The following is a 24221-nucleotide window of genomic DNA, read 5'->3' as shown; positions in this document are numbered from 1 at the left end:
GCGGAGACCCAATTGAACATGAACACTCAAAACCAAAATCAAAACAAGAAAAACGACAACAGCGAAAGGAAATCACAACAAGAGGAACAGAACAACAAAAACGACGAATACAACAATGTTTTTCGTAGAAGCAGCAGGGTTCTGCGATCGCCAGTGTCACAACTAACCCCAGTGACCCAAAAGAGCGCGAATACCCGCCAAGAAAACTTGGTACCGACCGAGTCTACAACGACGATTTTAGCTGCAATCCTGGAAAGACCAATGACGGAACACAAAACTCCAACATCGGCAAAAATAGCCTATACCCCACAAAAGTCCCCGAGACAGGAGTTCGTGCACAAAATGCGACTGGCAAAAGAAGAGTCCCTCGAAAAGTGCAGAGCCATCGTTCAAAAAATGAAGCAGGCAATGGAAGAGCTTTTCGACATCATTAAAAGCTATCTAAGGAACTGGATGATGTCAGAGAATAAACCGTAGCCTATAGCCGAAACTAATTATCAACCGATGACAACGCCCCAGGCTACCACATTCAAACGACGGGCCACCAGCCCTGCAGAAACACGCACCGCTACATGTCCCCGAAAAGGAGAAGCCGAGCAGTGGAAAACAGTGATGCCGAAGAAGCCAAGGAAACTCGACGAGCGTCAAAAATCGACAAAGGGCTCCACAAAAACTGGCGGCTCAAGAAAGCCATAGAAAAGGCCAACGCCAAAATCAGGCCAAAAAGACTCTCGGAAGCTGTCATTATTAAGCCAACAAAAGGAAGCTGCACTTTTACTGGAGCTAGAAAAAGGCTAGGTGGCAAGCCCGAATTTCTTCGAATCTCTTAAGAGTACATTAAAAGAGAGCGCATCAGTAGCTGACCTTAAACCAAAGACCACAGTGGAGATTAGAGACCTCGGTTCCCTAACGACAAAGTAAGAAGTGATCGAAGCAATAGAGAGCGCTTTTGGAGAACCAGTTCCTGACCCAAAAATAAACTTCTCTCCACCCAAAGGCTCGAGGCGGTGGCCAAATCGGATCTCCCGATGCGGCCTCGGGCTCGGGTCTGGCTTCCGGCCGAACCTTCCACCCCGGCCGAAATTGAAGAGAACTTGCGGTACTGCAACCCATCTCTCCCCACCCAAGACTGGAGGGTGATCAGGCTGGAGAGGACCGAGGCACCATATCGGCAAGCGCTGATACTCCTGAACAAGGAGTCCCTCGCTCCTCTCAGTGTCACAAAGGGGGCCATAAGCTATGGCTTCGAGAGAGTCGTTCTCAAGATGCTCCCAACAGAAGCCAGGGCGGATGGCCCGCTGCCTCCTGCGGGGGTGGAAGAGAGTGGGAAAGTTCCCCTCTCGAAAATGGACGTCGACCCTGTCCTCTCGGACGCGGTGAGCACGGGGGGCGGATCGTCAAGTGATGGCGGATCCGTCTTCAGTCTCGAGCATCTGTCCGAGGAGGCTGGCGTCGACGATAAGGACGATGGTGCGGAACTCGCACTGCTGGAGAGGAGTTTGGAGGATGAAGATCCCGAAGGCCTGGAGACAGGTTAAGGTTGCGTTCATTCCGAAGGCCGGTAAAAGCTCTCATGTCGGTGCAAAAGTTTTCAGACCCATCAGCCTATCCTCGTTTTTGTTGAAAACGCTGGAGAGACTTATGGATCTGTACATCAGGTGCAGAATACCGAGGGGTAAACTGTTACGAGCGCAGCATGCCTATATCAAGGGCAGGTCGGTCGACACTGCTTTGCATGATGTAGTGTCGTGGCTGGAGACAGCGCTATTGCAAAAGGAATTTGCAGTGGGCACCTTTCTCGACATCGAGGGGGCCTTCAATAACGTTCGGCCGTGGTTAAAGCCCTCGAAAAGTTTGAAGTGGAATCGAACCTCAAACACCTCATTTTCAGTCTTCTCTGCGACAGAACTGTCGTAGCGGAGTGGGGTAGTGCTAAGTCAACCAGAAAGGTAAATAGGGGAACTCCGCAAGGAGGAGTACTCTTCCCTCTGCTCTGGATCTTGGTTGTAAACGACCTACTTATAGAACTCGAGGAGCAAGGCTGTCGAGTGATAGCCTATGCTTATGATGTGGTTCTTATGGTTAAAGGTAAATTCCTGAATACCGTCTATGAGCTCACCGAAGGGTACTTAAACGTGGTATCCAACTGGGCAAACAGAAGCGGCCTAGCCGTCAACCCAAGTAAAACCGAAATGGTTTTATTCACTAAGAGGTATAAGATCCCAAATGTGCCTCTCCCCTCCTTCGGGGGTTCACGTCTTCAACCTGTTGATAAGGTGAAATACCTAGGGCTCATCCTGGATAGAAAGCTTTCTTGGAGGCCGAACATCGAGGAGAGAGTCAAGAAGGCATTGGTCGCCTTATACTGCTACAGGGGAGCTATAAGGAAAAGGTGGGGACTCTCACCAAAGGTGGTGTTCTGGCTCTACGAAACCGTAGTCAAGCCAATACTGTTCTATAGTGTGTTCGTCTGGTGGAAGGCGCTCAAAAAGACTACCCTGGCTAAAAAGCTTGAGCGAGTCCAAAGAGCGGCGCTCATCGGAATCTCCGGTGCACTGCGAACCACACTAACGATAGCTCTCAACGCTATATTAAATATAGCACCCGTGGACATTGCCGGTAGGTGCATTGCTTCGTGTGCTATTAGGCTCAGAGAAGCTGGCAGTAGAAGTACTGTTACGTAGTGTAGCTTCGTTTAGAGAGGTGATCATTCACTTCGACAGCAGAGCGGCAATACAAGCCCTGAGTGCGCGAACCGTGCATTCAAAGGTCAAGGAGTGTCTGTCCTCGCTAGAATTAGCATCAGGCTACTTCAATATCAGGCTCGTTTGGGCACCTAGTCACAGCGGAATCGCTGGGAATTGCAAGGCCGATGAGCTGACCAGGGGGGTACCCTTGCTCCGCTCACATCGGAATGGGATCGAGTTGGTTCTCCACTAACGTCTTGCATTCTCGCTCTGGACCAATGGACCTCGCGGCGACCAGCTCCTGCGCGACCACGCGATCCTTCTGGCCGAGAGTGGATCGCAGGAGGTCGGGGGATCTTCTCGCCTTGAACAAAGTTCACCTCGCCGCCATGGTAGGAGTTCTCATTGGCACTGTCCAATGGGAACTCATGCGGTGCGGCTTAGAATACTACCCAATGGCAGTTGTCAAAGCTGTATGGAGGAGGGTGAAGTGTAAACATCCCGGCACTTTCTCCTCCATTGTCCGGACTTTACTAGGTTGAGATTGAAACATCTCGGCAATCATACTTTTGGCGGTCCAGAAGATCTGGCCGAAACAGATATTGGCCATCTCAACAAGTTTGTCACAGGCACAAAGCGCTTTGTCGACATGTAAGGGTCTATTGATCCGGCTCATAGGAGTTTTGGGTACCACAACGGACCGGCGTTTAAGCTGTCCAAGTGTGATCCTTCTTAGGATCGACCCGCTAACCTAACCTAACCTTACCTAACCCAACAGTAGAGAGCAGGTCAGAGCATACATTACATTGCCAAGTGCTAAAGCAGATACATTGCTAAGACAGAGGAGAATCAAAATTAGATGGATCAGCTGCAGACTACGACTAAAGGAGACTACTAAAAGATGTTTCCGCTGTTTCGGACCAGTACACCTTGCCTGGGATTGCAAGGGACCAGATAGAAGAGGGCAAGGTATGTGTATAAAATGCGGCGAACCAGGACACAGGCTTAAAGAGTGCAACAAGCTTCCAACCTGCTGCATATGCACAAGACCAAACAAACCAAAGTAAATGCACAGTATTTAAAGACTTCGTAGACAAATAAAAGTTCTCCAAGCCAACATGCACAGAAGTAAAACTGCGGACGCACTCCTGACTCAAATGACAACGGAGCGCCATTACGACGTTGTCATTATAAGCGAGCAGTACAAAAGGAAACAGAGTGGAATATGGATAGAAGACAAAAGCGGCACTGTCGCGGCCTGGCTTCCCCCCAGTAGCAAAATAGCCACTCCAGGTAGAGGAATCGGGAACGGTTTCGCCTGGACCAAATGCGACCTCTGCACCATAATAAGCTGCTACTTAACCCCCAGCGACAATATTCAGGGCTTCCAAGCCAAATTAGACAGCATAGAAGATACAGACCGAGATATCGGAGGAGACTTTATAATAGCAGGAGATTTTAACTCAAAAGCTATTGAGTGGGGCATGCGAAATACTGACTCCAGAGATAAGCGCATACTTGACATTGCTGCCAGCCTCGGCGCTATGGTACTCAACACTGGAGCAGCAACGACATTTAGGAGACCAGGCTGCAAAGAAACTACACCAGATATCACACTAGCGTCAGAGCGCATAGCAAGCATAGTAAAGCGCTGGGAGGTTATGGAGCATTACACTGGCAGTGACCACCAGTACATAACCTTCGAAATAGACACCCAAAACACAATCACCCAGAACAATTTACACGGTACCACAAGAAACGGGAATGTATCTAAACTTAATAGCGAGACACTCATCTCAGAAATTGATAAGCATGACCTCCCAAAAACGTACAGAAGGTAATGAGGCTAATCACCCAAGCATGTAGTAAAGAAATGCCTCGGAGCCAAAGCAGGAGACAAAAACGCGCTGCATACTGGTAGACAGAGAACATTACTCAGTTAAGAAGAGCGTAAATGTATAATCTCCACGCCGCGAAGAAGGAACTAAAGCGGACTATCAAAATTAGCAAAAAAGCAAAATGGGAATAGCTTCGGAATGATCTAAACATAAACCCGTGGGGTCTAGGGTATAAAGTCGTTATGAAAAAACTGGTTGGGCCCCACCCCCCCAAGTGAACGCATATAAAATGGATAAAATCTTGAATGCTTTATTTCCCATACATGAAATAAGAGCCGAGAAAATAAGACCGACGGAACCACCCAACGACGCACCCCTCTTCACCATCGAAGAGTTGCAAACGGCGGCAAAAAACTTTATCCCAACAAAGCACCCGGACCAGACGGAATACCAGCAGAGGTACTAAAAATAATCGCCGAAAGCCGCCCAAACGTGCTACTTGGATTGTTTAATACCTGTCTTAAAGAGGGCGTATTCCCAGAAATTTGGAAAAAACAACAGCTCGTGTTAATTAGTAAAGGAAAACGTGATCCAGATAGTCCATCAGCATACCGGTCTCTTTGCATGCTTGACACAGTAGGTAAGCTTCTCGAGAGAATGCTGAAACCGAGGATAGAAGAAGCAATCACGACGGCAGGCGGTTTATCACCGAAACAATACGGTTTCAGACCGGGTTAATCAACACTGGGGGCTATTGAGAATGTCGTGAGGAGCGTAGAAGAAGCGCACAGAGGATGCAATAAACTCAGACGAGTTGTTTTACTCGCCACCCTTGACGTTCGGAACGGCTTTAACAGCGCTCGATGGGAAAACATGATTGAAGCATTAGAAGAAAAATTTAAAATACCCGCATATCTCAGCATAATGGTGAGAAGCTATTTGGAAGACAGGGTTTTGCTGTATAAAACCTCTGAAGGACCACGACACTTGAAGGTCACGTCCGGAGCTGCGCAGGGATCAATCCTCGGCCCAGACTTCTGAAACGTCGGTTACGACGGCATATTAAGCCTCGATATGCCCGACGATACTTATCTTGTTGGCTACGCAGATGACATTGCCGCGATAATCACTGCGAGAGACACCGAAGATGCGCGCAGGAAGTTAAATCAGGTGATGATCAGAGCACAAATGTGGCTTGATGCGAAAGGTCTCAAACTTGCCACTGAAAAAACCGAGCTGGTACTGCTAACAAAGAAGCATATTCCGACTATAGTAGACATGAGGACAACAACAGAAACATTAAGGACACAAAAGGTTGTCAACTACCTGGGGGTAAGATAGACTCCAGGCTTACCTACTGGGCACAAATTCAACACGCTGCGAAAAAAGCGTCCATAATAACCAGCCAACTGAGCAGGCTGATGTCTTATATCGGAGGACGGAGACAGGAAAATTGGAAGCTTTTGATGTAGACAACACTGTTTTGTCTTGCTCTACGGAGCAGAGTTATGGGCAGACACATTAAGAAAAAATAATCGACGCAAAACTCTCGAAAAAGTGTATCGTACAGCTGCTCTAAGAGTAGCATCGGCATACCGTACAGTCTCGGGCGAAGCTGTATATGTAATAACCGGAAACACACCCATCGACTTATTAGCATTTGAACGAAAGAAAATGTGGACGTTGAAGAATTAAGGAACAGATGCTGCCGCTACCAAAGAGGAAATAAAGATCAACACCTTGGAACAATGGCAAGCTCGCTGGGAGCAAGGACGCTACGGTAGATGGACGGCCAGGCTAATCCGAAACATAAAAGAATGGTCTAACAGGGAACATGGTGAGGTGGATTTCTACACTACTCAGATGCTATCCGGGCATGGATATTTCAGGAAGTATCTATATAAAATGTGGAAAGTCGAAAAGCCGTCCTGTATATACAACGACCCGATCGAGGACGACGCTGAACATACATTTTTCAAATGCACACGCTGGCAAACGCAGCGAAATAGGCTCTACACTTTGGTCGGCACCCTGAATGCGGATAACATCATAGCTGTCATGCTCCAAAACGAGGAAAATTGGAAGAACGTGAAAAATTATATAGAAAACGTACTACGGATTAAAAAACGGGACCTGGACGCAGGTAATAACATGTAAGTCTTAAGACGAGAAATATCGAACGCCACCCTGAAGTAATGCGAAAGCGGTTCCACGGAGGGCGACGGTTCCCTAGAGAAGAGTTTTTTAGTGACCTGCAAGTGGCACATACCATTGCTGTGACGACACAATGACGATGCGGAAGGCATTTTTCTCAACCTCCCCCAAAAAAAAAAATATATATATATATATATTTTTCTACAATCTTATTTAGATGGGCCAATCAAATATGTATGTATGCGTATATGGTAGTCAATATATAAGTTGTAAGGGTATAAATTAATTAATTTTGAACCCGAAAGTGATAAGGTCTTTACCCGAGCTTTGATAATGAGATAATGGGAGAGACTCGTGTGTTCTACCGCGAACATAACAGCGAACTGAAACATGAACTCTGTAAAGACGGCGTAATCTAAAACAATATCTTTTAAAAGTATGGTGTCGGGTTTTGGAAATTTTTGTGAAATGTAGAATTCTGTTTGTTCTTCATATTGTTGCCGGCAATAGTTTACGGTCAAAATAACGGAGAAGAGCCGTTCGCAATTTATGTAGATGTTGGAAATGAAGTTCAAAATGTTATTAGTTTGGTCAACAAACACGAAACAAAATTAAACGATTTCGATAAGAAATTACTAAGGTAAGGGAAATAGCAAAAATACTCGTATTTATGAAATAATGTACACTGTGTTACATTTAGAATTCAAAATATGCAGGAAAAATTCGAGGAACGTTTTTTACAGTTGGAGCAAAATGTAAAGACAGCTGAGAATGTGAATCAAAAGTAAGTATGCACTAAAAGTTTTTATTTACCCACATTAAGAACATTCACATCAGACGATCGCCATCAGACAGCCATATGCCAATCAACTCCGAAGTAAGTAGGAGGATACTCACAAAACATCGTGTTATCTTCACGAAATTAAGCACAAATTTTCTCAAAGGCAACATTTTAGTATCTGAACACATTTTGCAGATCGGACCAATATAGCATATATGCTGTAGCTGACATGCAAGCTGTACCATCAAAATCAAGCCCTTGTATGGAAAACTTTATTGTTTGCCGAGATATCTTCTCAAAAATAGGCATAGAATGTTATCCGAGGGGTACTCTAGCTTTGTTGCAACCGAAATTAACGTTTTTCAACTTGTTGTAAATTTATGTAACTTTAAACGTCTATTTTGCCCGGATTATATAAAACATGCTGGTAAATGTATGTACAATATATTTTTCAAATCTAATCAGATGACAGGTTTTCAACACTAAGTTTGAACAGAGGCTCTCATCAATTGACACCAATTTTGCGTCTTCCATGAGGGTACAAGAGGGGTAAGAATTAAATTAATTTTATTGTTATTATTTTATTGATGATGTTTTCATAAGAAGATAACACATATTCGGCGAGTGAAGGTTTCAAACTATGAGAACTACTCCACTCTGTGAAGCAGGCTGCAGTACAGTGGAGCAGTAATTCTGCCTCTAGCAGTTGCCTCTGTTTGAAAGACGCTACAAGCTGAAAATAGAACCAATGGAGAGCTTCCAAGAAAATTCTCCCCTTTCCGCTTCTCACTGCCCTCAGTTCTACTATATTTCTTTATTGGAATTGCTCTTAAGAATTTGAAGTAAAGAGGAATTATTTTTAAAAGCGCTGCAGTACTGATAATTATTAATGCGGTTTACAATATTGAAAGTGGAAACTGAGATTATTATATACATATACTGAATTTATAACATACATACATACATATATAGCTGTCTGAGTTGACCAGATTAAGAATCTTGCATTCTTGATAACTCGAGTATGAAACCATAAATAAGAGCTTCCTTCCATCTGTAGCTACCAGTAGTCTTTCATATTTACACAGTTCAAAAGTGAAGAGTAATAAAATGCAGAAGGCATTACAGCGCTTGTGTGTCTTCGTAGTTCTTTTAAATACAACTGAAGCAAGTAGAGCTGATGAAGTTAATCGAGGAAACAATGTAAGATCATATCCGCCAAACAATCTTCTTCAGGATACTTCAGAAAGGTAAAGGCAATCGCTATACAGTTATAGAAAAATGTGTACTTTTCTACAAAGCGCTGACCTGAAAAGAAGCGACAGTGACTGGCCAGTCAAAAATCTTGACTCCCCTGACAGCAAAGTATAGGTCGCAGCATCGATGAATGCAAATAAAACACTCATGTCGAATTCGAACTTTGTAGTTGTTGTTGTTGCTGTTATATTCAAAACTCCTTCTCGTCTACGAGGCAAACTTTTTATTCAACTTTAGTATTTCGCCAAAGGAATATAGTTCCAACATTCCTTCTCAAAATTCATCGAAGTTCTACTTTTCTTTTTTGTATGGGTTTAAGGTCGCAGGATTGCGTGGGAATGATGTTTTTTTTGTACAATTACTCTTACACAACTCTACAGTATCAATAATATCAATAATTTTATCACAACTTTACAGTGGCATTTGGGCTGCGGTGCACAAAAATATTTATTTCAGTAACGAACTTCTATCTTTCCAGATAAGAAAATGTATGTGTTTATTCCTACTAATGGCTCGGCTTCAAGAAAGTAAAGATCCCCAATCTTACAAGTTATGCCCAACGTGTTCTACTGGCCACGTAAAGTTAGTTTTTTTCTTTGCAGTGAGTTGTTTGTGAGCATAGAACTTTCCATCTGGTTTGATCAAACTAATTATTGGTACATCGGAAAATAAGACTACTTCCCATACAAGGTGCGTTCCAAAGTAAACCGGACTTAAAAAAAAAAAAGACAGAACAAATGGTTTTATCGGCAAAATCAATTAATTTTATTCAAAATAGTCTCCTTCTGCTTTAATACAGCTTTTTGCGTGGTCCAAAAGCATGTCGAACAAGGATTTTAGCTAGTTGCCTGGTATAGCCGCCAGGATGCCGGTGCAAGCCTGTTGAATGGCCTCCACGTCTGCATAACGCTTTTCTTTCATCGACAAATGCATTTTTCAAGGTAGAAGTCGCACGGTGCCATATCAGGTGAATACGGGGAGTGGTTGATTGTAAAAAACGCCAACTTCCATCTTCGCGATATTCGGGCCGAACACGTCGAATACGGCGCACCAAACGCTTCAAAACTCCAAGGGAGAATACCGCATTAATGTTTTGGCCGGGTGGAACAAATTCTTTGTGGACAATACCCTTGGAATCATAAAAACAAATCAGCATTGTCTTCACTTTTGACTTCTCCAGATTCGATTTTTTGGGTTTCGGCTCATTTCTCATTTATGTCCTCACGACCACTTTGAAAACGTTGAAACCACTCGTGCACTCTGCTACGGGATAGGCAATCATCGCCATAAACTTGTTTCATCAATTGAAACGTTTCGGTAAAAGTTTTACCAATTTTAAAACAAAATTTAATGTTTGCTCTTTGTTCGAAACTCATTTTCGCACCGATGACAAAAAAATACTGATACTTAAAAGGCAATAACTTCACTTCCAATAGATGTAATGTCATGAAATTTTCACTAGAAGTCGATAAAGGATAGAAGATTCTAACGCACTAGTCGACATATAGATGGCACCACTAGAGTTTACTTTGTTACTTTTTTACTGTTTTCTTTGGAACGCACCTTGTATATCAAGGCTTTTGCTTTTATGAGCGTTTAACCAAAAGGGGTCAGAAGAGAAAAGTTTTAACGCCATATTTAGAAAACCCAGCAATTCGTTAACATTACTATCTTTCACACCTTACCCCAGATATTTCTTTAATCCCTTTCCTGTCTTAATAAAATTTATTCTCTACTTTTCACAGTTTACATAGAAAGTTCAACTGTACAGCAACATCCCCACATAGGGTACTGCCACCTGTCATAAGCGACTGTGCAAAGGCAAAATACTACCTCGGTGAAGAATATAGAGACGGCATATACGAACTACACCTCCCGGGATTCCAATCAGTGAATGCAACTTGTGTGACAAAATGCTCACCGAGCAACTCAACAAGATGCTGCACGTGGACCGTGGTGGTACGCAATCATGAGAGCGCGAAAGGCACCTTTCAAAGAAGCTACAATGACTTTAAAGTTGGCTTTGGAAATGCGAGTACCGACTATTTCATCGGTTTGGATCGACTCTATGAGCTGACAAGGCGTGCAAAGCAATCTCTGCTCATCGTCGACTTTACAATTCATAAAGAAATTTTTTTACATGAATTCCACATTAAGGATGAGAAATCAAACTACGAGATTTACGGTATACAAGGGCATGTAAAGTACCTCTGGGCTGCAATGGACTATTATATTGATCAGAGTTTTGAGTTTTCTGTCGATGACGAGTGTGCGCTAAAAAATAATCGTGGTTGGTGGTACCCGACAAGATTATGCAAATTTTATGCGATTACACCGTATGTAACTTGAACAATTTCTTAACAAAGTTTCATCTGAATTTCTGTTCTATGCTCTACAGGAATCTATCGAACGACTTTTTCATTGCGTTGGAACCGCAAATATGTAGTGGCGAAGGTGTATGGGATGATTACTTCCAGAATTAAAAAACATATATGGATTTTTATCACTTCGCAACGCTTTATTTTCTTCAATGTCGATTTTATGTACTTTCCCCAGCTAAATTTTCCGTTACTTTAGTGATCCGAAGAAGCTGGACTTTGGCTTTTAGTTAGTAAAATCAATCAAATGGTGTAGCGCAACCTTATTTCGTCACACTTACAGTACCATATTAAATATTAAAGCCTGTACCAGGAGTTTTGATTGGTGTAATATTCAGAAGAGTAAAAAAGTTGTAATAAAGCCACCTGTTTGAAAATGTAAAAAAAATTAGAAGATTGCTACAAGATAAGAATGTTAAAATGAAAGATTGCTGCACGTATTATATTATTGTATTCCTTATTGCCGACGTTGCCACCTATTTACCTTTCTAACCAATGTGTAATATTTTACCTATTTTGTAGATTAAAAGATTTTTTGCAAACTAAAGATGTTCCAGAAATATTTTTCTTTGGGATAATATCAGAAAGTGTTGCCATATGTATAGTTTTTCTTATATAACTAAATTTAATTAGAGTTGTATTTAATTACAATAATTATGAGAGATCTTTTTATTGAAATTTTTTAAAAGAAGTGTTGCCGTCTGAAAGAAAATTGTAACTGGTAAGATTGCCATAAATAAAGGCTTAAAAGACATTTGGATAACTAAATTTTTACACTAAAATAAGTAAAAGGTTAGTCCGATATATATATTTAATAATATTTTGTATTACGAGATATCTTTACAAAATTTTGCATTATTTATTGTCCAGGGCAATCAAGTTCTTGTATGAACTATTTTTTATTTGTAAAGGGTATTATAGCTTCGGTGCAGAAAATGAGATGCAAAATAAATTCAAAATATGTATACTATTGCGACCACGCACCTTCCTTGAAAATGTGTCGCTTTCACTTGAAAATGTGTCATCATTTGAGATAAGGTTACTAAATTATCATCTTTAACACCGAACTCCTTAAAAATATTTTCATTTCCACTTCCACTCCTTGCACTTCTACTCCTTCGATATATGTTTTCTGTGCTTCGCTAACTGCCATGCATTACTAAAATCCCAGGGCAACAAGAGGTACAACATTTCTTTAATAAGCTTATTTCATATATTAAAATGAGATCCAAACTGCTGCTTCGCCTCGGCACAATCATGATATACTCCTTGTTACGAACAAACCGTTTTATGACATTTATCTTCTAGTTTAAAGTTAGCTTTCCTGAAAAATAATTCGAATCAGTCGTCTAAATGCAAAATATCATGCCATACAGCACCCAAAGCATTCACTTAATTAAGATGAGAAAAAGAGATACATAAAGTCAGTTAAGCTGAAAAAAAAGATCAATGTATGCCCCTAAAAGCAAAGATCCAGACTTAGATTTAAATTGCGTCGACCTTGAACCAGCATAAACACTCACAGATCGCCTTGAACTCTTTAGGATCGCTTATGCACACTTTTAAGGAATCTGTCGAATGAATTAGCCAAACACTAAATACTATAGATTTCTCACCATCCCCGAGAGAGAGAGAGAGAGAGAAAGAGAGAGAGAGATCTGATAATTTATTATTGGCGTTACAGTATTTCCCGGGTAATTGCACTTCAAAAATTGCACAATTTTTGGTTCAATTAACCGGGGAATCAAATAAACGATACTCGTTTTATTAAACAATTCGCTAAATTTACCGAATCCTGCCTAATTAGACAACTTAATTAATTAAAAAAATCATATGTGCACTTTAAGTATTAATTTAATATTTAGTGATGATAGTTAAATAATATTTTTAACTTTAAGCGTAAAAAATATGATGAACAAAAATAAGACAATGTACATATGTAACATATATATTTAGATATCATATATAAAAAATAAAAAAACTTAAAGAACAAACTAGTTCATATTATCTCATACATATATAAAAATTAAACGCTATTTCGTTATGTACCCGCAGAATGTCCGAACCACAGCACGGAAAGACGTGAGAATTTGCACAGTTATTCGTTTATTCCTGAAGAAATAACGGATGCCATTTTTGCAAATTTTTTCGCTTTCGCAATCTATATATGTACATGTATACATACATACATATGTATATTAAAGAATGTCGTGTTAGTTATACTATTTATAACACAAGAACGGTTGAACCGATTTTTGGCTACCTCTCCACCAAAGGTAGCTTAGAACGGTGGCGGACATACATACTACACAAGTAGATGATTTTTATCTTTTTATATAAAAAGTCAATATCTCTCTATTATATAATATATAAAATTTTCTTGCTTGGGATGATATAGTCTGATCTATTTTGATTTGTTTTGAACTGATTCAGGATATCGCTATATTCATAACTTTTCATGGTCCAATTTGCATATATATTTTTCTACAATCTTATCTAGATGGGCCAATCGAATATGTATGTATGCGTATATGGTAGTCAATATATAAGTTGTAAGGGTATAAATTAATTAATTTTGAACCCGAAAGTGATAAGGTCTTTTCCCGAGCTTTGATAATGAGATAATGGGAGAGACTCGTGAGTTCTACCGCGAACATAACAGCGAACTGAAACATGAACTCTGTAAAGACGGCGTAATCTAAAACAATAGCTTATAAAAGCGCTTCTTATAGAGAGATAATGCGGGATAACTTCGCATTGTGATAACAGTTTCAATAACCGTTACATATATTAAAAATTCTGCATACTGCAATGCAGTCGAGTTTTGGCAATCGCTGCGAAATGCAGAATCCACGCAAATACACGGTCCTCGGCTGCTTCCTTATCATTTTGATGCCGGCAATAGTTTACGGTAAAAGTAATGAAGAAAAGCCGTTCGCAATATATTTAGATGTTGAAAATGAAATTCAAAATATTATTAGTTTAGTCAATAAATATGAAACAAAGTTAAACGATTTCGATGATAAATTACTAAGGTAAGTAAAATGAAAATGGATGTAAAGGACTGTTTACATAATAATATAATCTGTGTTGCATATAGACTTCAAAATATGCTGGAAAGTATCGAAAAACAATGTTTGAAGTTGGAGCTAAATTTAATGACTGCCCTGGAAAAAAAGTAAGTACAGACGATGAGTTCTGTTTTTAGTTCATAAAACCATTCGTGTCTGTAAATAGGGATCACGCGAACTATTCAGGTAGGACCTGGTTACTTCTATCCTAATTACTTCACTAATGTTCATCGGCATATTTCATGAAACATTTAAGTATATAGCGAAATTTCAATTATATTGAGGTGGAGCCAATCTAAAATTTAAAGTTTGAATTCGTGGAAGAGTGAATGAGTCATTGGACTGTTTTTTAAAATAAATAAATTTGGACAATTACTTAGAGTTGAGCTTCCGGCGGTACAAATTGTATTTCTTGTTATCAACGACAAACAACATCGGCCCTCTTCTCAAATAGTAGTAATGATGAGAGCAACTATCTTGGCTATCTACATACATACGTCATATATAGATTTTTGATGCCGTGTTGGGTTAGTGGTGGAAGCAATATTACGGCAACGAGGACTGTCTGTTACATCGGCGATTGAACGGATTTAGTATCTCAAAAGAAAAAAACAACAGATGCAAAACGAAAAATGCTTTCGGTTTTAAGAAACGTTAAAATATTGCTAAAATTCTTGCTCAAAGTTAAGACATTGTGGAGTGATATTCATGACCAGCAACCGCCTTCTATTATTTTCCCACTTAAAAACCAATTTAGACATCTCTTAATGACGGAATATTGGAACTAAGGGGTTGATGCTATATTCTCATTAGAATAATAATTTTTAACAAAAGTACAGTTACAATTCAAACATACCTAATTACATATAAATATTTCTAAAATCGATTGCTTTAAATCAGATTACAGGCTTTTAATACAAAGTTTGAACAAAGACTCTCATCAGTTTACAATAATGTGACATCTTCCATGCACGTACAAGAGAGGTAAGAATTTTATTAATTTTAATATGAAAGAAGGAATTTTATAAAAATTTTATAATTGCGAAATTTCAAATATTCAGTTGGCAACACAGAAGAAATCATTACCATCATCAACATCGTTATAGTCGTAGCTAATGAAAAGTGATTGACAATGCACTGAATGTTACAAAAAGAGAGAAGGAGAATATTGGTACTACAATATAAAGATAAAAAATATATGTTGAAATTCTAGTTAATTAATAATAATAATAAATATGGATCTTTATGTTTCGCAGAATTTTTAACGCTAAGTGAATTTCTTGATAAAATCAGTGCATTTAGTGAGATCATCGTTGGGTTGTTGATCACCGGCGGTGGTCTTCTCATGAATGGTCCTTAAATTTGTAAGTTTTTGGTTTTTCAATCATGGTGTATAATCACCTTCTCCTCCGCTTTCTTTTGATACTTGCTTCCATTAAAATCTTGACATATCATCCTAATTTTTACTCAATCAGGTATCTTAATATGCGGTTTGTCGTTAAAACAGCACCAGGTAATCCAATGTTCTGACACCTCTGCGTCGACAGGTAATCAAAAGAGGTCAATAGCGCTTCCTATGTGAACAAATGAACGGTTATAAATATTACTTCATTAGCATCAGCTAGTTGATATATATTTATATCTAGTAGTAGTACTCGGCATTCTTTAAAGATATGTACTTATGTGATCAAACTTTTTTATTCAGGCAGGTTCTGTAATTCATTTCCGAGTGAATTTCAAGCAAATTCACTTTCAATCTAACACTTGGTGTTCTATCTTTCACTTTCACTATTAAATTTCCAAATTGTTTTTCAAAATGAATTTCGAGTGGACATGTAAAATAAATTTAAACCGAGAGGCTCAATTTTCGACCACTTTTTGCAGCGATTGGGACCGTATGTCATCTTCCAAGACGTCAATCGTAAGCGACTTCAGATAACCCCATAAAAAATAGTCCAGCGGTGTTAATTGACACGAGGTCACACCCCAGGTTCACAATGCGAGATAATGCGTTTCCTTCAATAAATTTGTTGTTTCGTTGGCTGTATGGCACGTAGCGCTGTCTTGTTTAAACCAAAGGGCCGCAATATCAACATCCTCCGATTCAGGCACGAAAAAGGTACAGAACTTACTTAACTTTTTGGACAAGGTGTGATGAGGATGTAACGGAATCTCAATAATATCTTTTGGATTATTATCACTCCAAAAGCGACAATTTCGTTTATTAACGCATTTCAACCAAAAGTGAGCTTCATCGCTGAACCGAACTTGCGACGCGTTTGGCTTTAATCCTTGCACGAGTTGGATTTTGTAACATAAGTCCGCAAACCAAGATTATTCCGCAAAATCTTCGATAAAGTGGATAGGCAGAGCTTCAATTGTTGCGCGGGATTGCGGATGGGCTCATGCTCTATTTTTCTCAGCTCTACAGCAGCAACAGCATCTTTGTTGGGCAGTGTACTGCCTTCAAAATATGCCTTCTCAAGTCTAAAATTTATCAAAATCGGGCCATAACTTTTCAACCCCCATATACCGAAAATGGGGACCCAGTGTCCATGATTGTCCTAAATTATCATTCAATGTATGATATATTTAATTGGAATTTGGAGCAAACCGCAGGTGAATACTTCTCTTAGCCCTCATGTACGTAATAGAATGCTTTTCGAACTTTCGGCTGACGTATAAAGTCAGCATTATCTTAATAAAATGAAGTGGATGAATTTTTCTTATAATGGTGCATTTTTGTGCCTAAAATGGTGAAGACTTGCCCCAACCTCATATAACTAATATCAGGATTTTCAAACATCCGGTTGACTTTAATACTTATATATTATCTTTTTGATGGTATGTGAGATCGCTCAAAGAAACAGAGAGAACGTCTTTTCTGTAAATAATATGTGGTAATGCCGAAAATAGATTAAATCGGGACAATCACTTATGGCTTTATATATACGGCGTTGGTCCATAAATATGATATCTTAGCAAAATTAATATATAATATTGGAAATACCATAATTAGTGACGAAAATATGTCAAATAAACGAATTACCCAAACTCTCATATACTACATAAATGGTTTTCGTTATTTATTAAATTTCGAATTTGAATTTCGAATTAATGATATATTGATCTTTGTCAGTTGCAAGGGTATAAAATGTTCGGTTACACCCAAACTTAGCCCTTCCTTACATGTTATTATTGTTTTGTTGTATTTATTTTTTTGAATATTTTTAAAGCTTTCATTAATTTATATGATGCAATAACAACGAGAACAATAATGAACAAATTTCTCTTTTTTCAGAACACCAAAACCAAATTCATTCGTTTTTGTATTTATTTTAAATTCCAGTTTCACTCGGATTCCAGAACCTGCCTTACATGTTTTACATGTTTTTTTGGGAAAATTGCGAAATTTTTTATGTGTAAAGCTCTTTCGGTCAGTCAAAATTTTAGTAAGGCGAAAAAAATTAAAATTACTTGAAAATCTTTGTGAAAATTTGAAAATAACGGTAACTTGATTAAAATTTTACTGTTCTCGATTTGGCAATGTCGAAAAATAAGAACTGTATGTCCAAGAAGCGCCTTGATAAAAAAAAATTAATTCCTAGTGCAAAATTTATGTCGAAGTCCAAAATATTATTAGTTGCTCACCCACAATAGTACGTAATACTATCAGGTACCAACCAAGTAATAAAAAACGGCATGGAAGCCAGCATTGTCAGTAAGAGAAGTCGATTCCATTGTCCGGTACTCAAAGCAGTTTTCATTTGCCGCTGCTACAAGATAAAGGCTGTCTTTAATGTACCTGCAAGTATTGTAACATTACGCTGGCGTTTGCACGATCACGACCTGGGAGCACACAGTCCAAGAAAAGTGCCGTGGACATGCTAGGTAGACGTACCGAATACCAGCCGAAATACATAACAAAAACGGTAAAACATGGAGAAGAAAACATCATTGTTTGGGCGTGCTTTTCATGGCAAGGTGTGGGACCAGTTTATTGGATTAAGGAGAACACGACAAGTGACTATGACTATGTCGAAATACTACAGAACACCATGCTTCCATATGCCAGTGATGAAACACAGCTTGTTTGGACGTTCCAGTAGGACAACAATCGCAAACACACAAGTAAATTTGGTAAAGCTTGTGGGCTGATTTCAAGGGGTCCGTAGCCCCATGTAAGCCGACATCGACCATGCTACTATTAATATGTATAGTGTGAGTGGTAAACACATATTCGGAGCTTGGACGAAGCTCGGGCTCGCATCGTAGTCAAAGATTTGTTTTTTTCGCATATTTAATTTTTTTTATGAATATTGATGCTTCTCTGATTTTTGTCAAGCTGCCTGCGCTGTTGCCACGATTCATAAGATGTTTCGCTTTAAAAATTACAGTAATTCTCAAAAATATAATCCAAATATTAAAGAGGTACTTACACTTAGTACAGTTGTTCGCAGCAGTTCAAAAAACAGAGAGATCTAATGTGAGTCGCGTTGTGGAGAATTAATTTTTCTTCGCTCTTATGTAAGAGGATGAATAGAATATATGAATATAATTAGTACATAACTTGTGACGGTAGAATTTAATTAATATACTCGAAACGATAAGGAGTTTCCCATGGTTTGATGATGAGATAACGCTAAAGGCTTGCGTCTTTTTGCGAGAAGATGAACACAGCGAACCAAAAGATGAACTCTTAAAAGAAGGAGTGAAATAAAACAATAGCTTACAAAGTGTTTTTTTATAGAAAGATAACAGGAAATATATTCATATTCTGATTAAACCGTTATACGTATTAAAAATTCTACTTACAGTACGCAGTCGGGTTTTGGAAAACAATGCGAAATGCAGAATTCACGCAAATACACGGTCCTCGGCTGCTTCCTCATCATTTTGATGCCGGCAATGGTTTACGGTAAAAGTAATGAAGAAAAGCCGTTCGCAATATATTTAGATGTTGAAAATGAAATTCAAAATGTTATTAGTTTGGTCAATAAACACGAAACAAAATTAAACGATTTCGATAATAAATTACTAAGGTAAGGGAAATAGCAATAATACTCGGATTTATGAAATAATATACACTGTGTTACATTTAGAATCCAAAATAAGCAGAAAAAATTCGAGGAATGTTTTTTACAGTTGGAGCAAAATGTAAAGACAGCTGAGAATGTGAATCAAAAGTAAGTATGCACTAAAAGTTTTTATTTACCCACATTAAGAACATTCACATCAGACGATCGCCATCAGACAGCCATATGCCAATCAACTCCGAAGTAAGTAGGAGGATACTCACAAAACATCGTGTTATCTTCACGAAATTAAGCACAAATTTTCTCAAAGGCAACATTTTAGTATCTGAACACATTTTGCAGATCGGACCAATATAGCATATATGCTGTAGCTGACATGCAAGCTGTACCATCAAAATCAAGCCCTTGTATGGAAAACTTTATTGTTTGCCGAGATATCTTCTCAAAAATAGGCATAGAATGTTATCCGAGGGGTACTCTAGCTTTGTTGCAACCGAAATTAACGTTTTTCAACTTGTTGTAAATTTATGTAACTTTAAACGTCTATTTTGCCCGGATTATATTAAACATGCTGGTAAATGTATGTACAATATATTTTTCAAATCTAATCAGATGACAGGTTTTCAACACTAAGTCTGAACAGAGGCTCTCATTAATTGACACCAATTTTGCGTCTTCCATGAGGGTACAAGAGGGGTAAGAATTAAATTAATTTTATTGTTTAAGATTTTTTCATAAGAAGATATCACATATTCGGCGAGTGAAACTTTCAAACTATGAGAACTACTCCACTCTGTGAAGCAGGCTGCATTACAGTGGAGCAGTAATTCTGCCTCTAGCAGTTGCCTCTGTTTGAAAGACGCTACAAGCTGAAAATAGAACCAATGGAGAGCTTCCAAGAAAATTCTCCCCTTTCCGCTTCTCACTGCCCTCAGTTCTACTATATTTCTTTATTGGAATTGCTCTAAAGAAATTGAAGTAAAGAGGAATTATTTTTAAAAGCGCTGCAGTACTGATAATTAATTAATGCGGTTTGCAATATTGAAAGTGGAAACTGAGATTATTATATACATATACTGAATTTATAACATACATACATACATCTACAGCTGTCTGAGTTGACCACATCAACAATTTTGCTATCAGAATTTCAAAGAAGTCACAGTTCAAAAGTAAAAAGTAATAAAATGCAGAAGGCATTACAGCGCTTGTGTGTCTTCGTAGTTCTTTTAAATACAACTGAAGCAAGTAGAGCTGATGAAGTTAATCGAGGAAACAATGTAAGATCATATCCGCCAAACAATCTTCTTCAGGATACTTCAGAAAGGTAAATGCAATCGCTATACAGTTATAGAAAAATGTGTACTTTTCTACAAAGCGCTGACCTAAAAAGGAGCGACAGTGACTGGCCAGTCTTGACTCCCCTGACGGCAAAGTATAGATCGCAGCATCGACGAGTGCAAATAAAACACTCATGTCGAATTCGAACTTTGTAGTTGTTGTTGTTGCTGTTATATTCAAAACTCCTTCTCGTCTACGAGGCAAACTTTTTATTAAACTTTAGTATTTCACCAAAGGAATATATTTCCAACATTCCCAGATATTTCTTTAACCCCATTCCTTGTTGTCTTAATACGAGCTCACTTGAAGTCCAAAGAGAAAATAGTGCAATACCAGATCAGGTCCCCTGAACTTACAGAGCTTTGAGTCTGCTGCTATTGGATTTATGTACTCTAGTCACACCACTTGGTTGAAAGACGTCCGCAGTGGATACTTAATTCAAATATCTAAGATTGGCTCCACCGCCGCTCCAAGGTTTCTCAAGCAAAAGACAGTATTGTCTAACTGTTACGTCAAGGAGAACTGCTGGTAGAAGTGTCAGCCGTTCTTATCTCAATCAGATGAGATCAAAAGATTGGACCAGCAAATGCTGCTTTCTTCCATCTGTAGCTATCCCTGAAGTAGTAACTTGAGACTCCTACTTTAGTTATTACTATAAGGTTTCGCATAAGATAAGGCGACTGCTATGTATTATTGATTTTCAGTAGGTATTTCCAGTAGGTAACATAAATTTAGTAAAAATCAAAATAAAACTTATTCTCTACCTTTCACAGTTTGCACAGAAAGTTCAACTGTACAGCAACATCCCCACATAGGGTACTGCCACCTGTCATAAGCGACTGTGCAAAAGCAAAATACTACCTCGGTAAAGAATATAGAGACGGCATATACGAACTACACTTACCGGGATTCCAATCAATGAATGCAACTTGTGTGACAAAATGCTCACCGAGCAACTCAACAAGATGCTGCACGTGGACCGTGGTGGTACGCAATCATGAGAGCGCGAAAGGCACCTTTCAAAGAAGCTACAATGACTTTAAAGTTGGCTTTGGAAATGCGAGTACCGACTATTTCATCGGTTTGGATCGACTCTATGAGCTGACAAGGCGTGCAAAGCAATCTCTGCTCATCGTCGACCTAACAACTCATACAGAAATCTTCTTAGATGAATTCCACATTAAGGATGCGAAATCAAATTACAAGATTTACGGTACACAAGGACATGCAATCTACATCGGTGCTGCAGGTAACTATTATATTGAGGACGATTTTAATTTTTCTGTCGATGACGAGTGTGGGCTGAAAAATAATCGTGGCTGGTGGTACCCGACAAGCTTTTGCAAATTGTATACATTTACACCGTATGTAACTTGAATAATTTCCTAACAAAGTTTCATCTGAATCTCTGTTCTATGCTCTACAGAAATCTATCGAACGACTTTTTCATTGCGTTGGAACCGCAAATATGTAGTAGCGAAGATGTATGGGATGATTTCTTCTACCCTTAAAAACAAATATGGATTTTTATCATTTCGCAACGTTTTATTTTTTTCAATGTCGATTTTATGTATTTTCCCCAGCTAAATCTTCCGTTACTTTAGTGATCCGAAGAAGCTGGACTTTGGCTTTTATATGAAAACGTTAGTAAAAACAATCAAATTGTGTGGCGCAACAAATTCCGCCACACTTACAGTACCATATTAAATATTAAAGCCTGTACCAAGAGTTAAACTGAGATGCTTTTTTTGATTGGTGTAATATTCAGAAGATTAAAAAAGTTGTAACGTTGCCACCTGTTTGAAAATAAAAAAAAAGAACAAGTCAGAAGATTACTACAAGCTAAGAATGTAAAAATGCAAGATTGCTATACGTATTGTATTATTGTATTCCTTACTGCCGACGTAGCCACCTATTTACCATTCTAACCAATGTGTAATATTTTACCTATTTTATAGATTAAAAGTGATTTTTTGCAAACTAAAGATGTTTTAGAAATATTCTTCTTTAGGATAATTTCAGAAAGTGTTACCATATGCATAGTTTTTCTCATATAACTAAATTTAATTAGATTTGTATTTAATAACAATAATTATGAGAAATCTTTTTATTGAAATTTTTTAAAAGAAGTGTTGCCGTCTGAAAGAAAATTTTAACTGGTAAGATTGCCATAAATAAAGGCTTAGAACACATTTGGATAACTAAATTTTTACACTAAAATAAGTAAAAGGTTAGTCCGATATATATATTTGATAATATTTTGTATTACGAGATATCTTTACAAAATTTTGCATTATTTATTGTCCACGGCAATCAAGTTCTTGTATGGACTATTTTTTATTTGTGAAGGGTATTATAGCTTCGGTGCAGAAAATGAGATGTAAAATAAATTCAAAATATGTATACTATTGCGGCCACGCACGTTCGAGCACACCCTTTCACTTGAAAATGTATCATCATTTGAGATAAGGTTACTAAATTATCATCTTTAATACCGAACTCCTTAAAAACATTTTCATTTCCTACAGCATAGTCGTGAACTAACAGAGCTTGCGGCACTCGCTTTGTCAACACATGTATAGGATCTAAACCAATGAAATAGTCATTGCTTGCACTTCCACTCCTTGCACTTCTACTCCTTCGATATATGTTTTCTGTGCTTCGCTAACTGCCATGCATCAATTAACCGGGGAATCAAATAAACGATACTCGTTTTATTAAACAATTCGCTCAATTTAATGAATCCTGCCTAATTAGACAACTTAATTAATTAAAAAAGTCATATGTGCACTTTAAGTATTAACTTAATATTTAGTAATGATAGTTAAATAATATTTTTAACTTTTAACGTAAAAAATATGATGAACAAAAATAAGACAATGTACATATGTAACATATATATTTAGATAACATTGTTATAAAAAATAGAAAAACTTGAAGAACAAACTAGTTCATATTATCTCATAAATTTTTTCGCTTTTGCAATCTATATATGTACATGTATACATACTTACATACATACATATGCATATTAAAGAATGTCGTGTTAGTTATACTATTTATAACACAAGAACGGTTGAACCGATTTTTGGCTACCTCTCCACCAAAGGTAGCTTAGAACGGTGGCGGACATACATACTATACAAGTAGATAATTTTTATCTTTTTATATAAAAAGTCAATATAATTAATAAATAAAAAAAATTATATATCAAATCATAAGAATGTGTTTAAAATTCATCCTGCGAAGTTACAGAATCAGAAGTTTAAAATTGTTTTAAATGAGAAGCAGGCGTGGTTGTTGACCTACTGTAATTGTTCCAATCTGAACGAAATCATTAGAAGGCCGGGATTGTAAGGGAGAATATAGGTAGGTAAGAGGTCAGCCCCTTTTAGCTTAATTAGCGCTTGATGCGTCATTGTGATACACTCTTTTATTCAGTAGAACTTCACAGGCCTTTTTTATGCCAAGCAGTAGTACCGCTTGGAAGATGCTAGCGGGGTTTGGTAGACGGATGTATATAGAGATATTAAAATCCTTGGGGTATACCCCCGTCACTACTCCGTAGTGCATTTTTGACCCGTCTGTACAGATTGATATTGAGATCCCCTCCCATACTAAATCTCTTTTCCATTCCCGTCTAGAGGGTATTCTCCACTGGAAGTAACCATTGAAAACCAA

General features: G+C 38.3%; 2 protein-coding genes and 1 long non-coding RNA gene across 8 annotated transcripts; all 3 read left to right on the top strand.

Annotated features, from left to right (window-relative positions):
• The first annotated feature begins 1346 nt into the window (after positions 1–1346).
• On the top strand, positions 1347–11639 carry LOC106614245 (angiopoietin-2). The gene is made up of 5 exons (XM_070109693.1): positions 1347–1470; positions 7190–7319; positions 7380–7463; positions 10460–11050; positions 11113–11639. The coding sequence occupies exons 1-5, from the start codon at positions 1347–1349 to the stop codon at positions 11195–11197; spliced, it is 1014 nt and encodes a 337-aa protein (XP_069965794.1). The 3' UTR covers positions 11198–11639.
• Positions 7472–7896, top strand: LOC138857313 (uncharacterized). The gene is made up of 2 exons (XR_011396407.1): positions 7472–7556; positions 7656–7896. It is a non-coding gene; the product is annotated as an uncharacterized lncRNA (long non-coding RNA).
• LOC138857312 (angiopoietin-2-like) lies at positions 8591–22381 on the top strand. 6 transcript variants are annotated; one of them, XM_070109673.1, is made up of 8 exons: positions 13838–14127; positions 14193–14270; positions 14330–14349; positions 15064–15147; positions 15225–19205; positions 19266–19349; positions 21314–21904; positions 21967–22381. In XM_070109673.1, exons 5-8 carry the CDS (start codon positions 19012–19014, stop codon positions 22049–22051), a joined length of 954 nt encoding a protein of 317 aa, XP_069965774.1. In that variant the 5' UTR covers positions 13838–14127; positions 14193–14270; positions 14330–14349; positions 15064–15147; positions 15225–19011; the 3' UTR covers positions 22052–22381. The 6 variants fall into 6 exon arrangements, with proteins under 6 accessions (XP_069965773.1, XP_069965776.1, XP_069965774.1 ...); XM_070109674.1 differs by lacking the exon at positions 14330–14349 and having other exon boundaries at positions 15071–15147; XM_070109671.1 differs by lacking the exon at positions 14330–14349.
• Positions 22382–24221: the final 1840 nt, after the last annotated feature.

Source organism: Bactrocera oleae, chromosome 5 (assembly GCF_042242935.1).
Source record: "Bactrocera oleae isolate idBacOlea1 chromosome 5, idBacOlea1, whole genome shotgun sequence".
NCBI lineage: Eukaryota > Metazoa > Arthropoda > Insecta > Diptera > Tephritidae > Bactrocera > Bactrocera oleae.
This window is presented reverse-complemented; position numbering and strand designations above follow the sequence as displayed.

Coding starts and splice junctions, on each gene's coding strand:
- LOC106614245 (XM_070109693.1), top strand. CDS start 1,347: ATGGACGTCGACCCTGTCCTCTCGGACGCGGTGAGCACGGGGGGCGGA. Junction 7,320..7,379: donor TTCGATAAGAAATTACTAAG/GTAAGGGAAATA, acceptor TGTTACATTTAG/AATTCAAAATATGCAGGAAA. Junction 11,051..11,112: donor AAATTTTATGCGATTACACC/GTATGTAACTTG, acceptor TATGCTCTACAG/GAATCTATCGAACGACTTTT.
- LOC138857312 (XM_070109672.1), top strand. CDS start 19,012: ATGCAGAATTCACGCAAATACACGGTCCTCGGCTGCTTCCTCATCATT. Junction 19,206..19,265: donor TTCGATAATAAATTACTAAG/GTAAGGGAAATA, acceptor TGTTACATTTAG/AATCCAAAATAAGCAGAAAA. Junction 19,350..21,313: donor GCTGAGAATGTGAATCAAAA/GTAAGTATGCAC, acceptor TACCTTTCACAG/TTTGCACAGAAAGTTCAACT.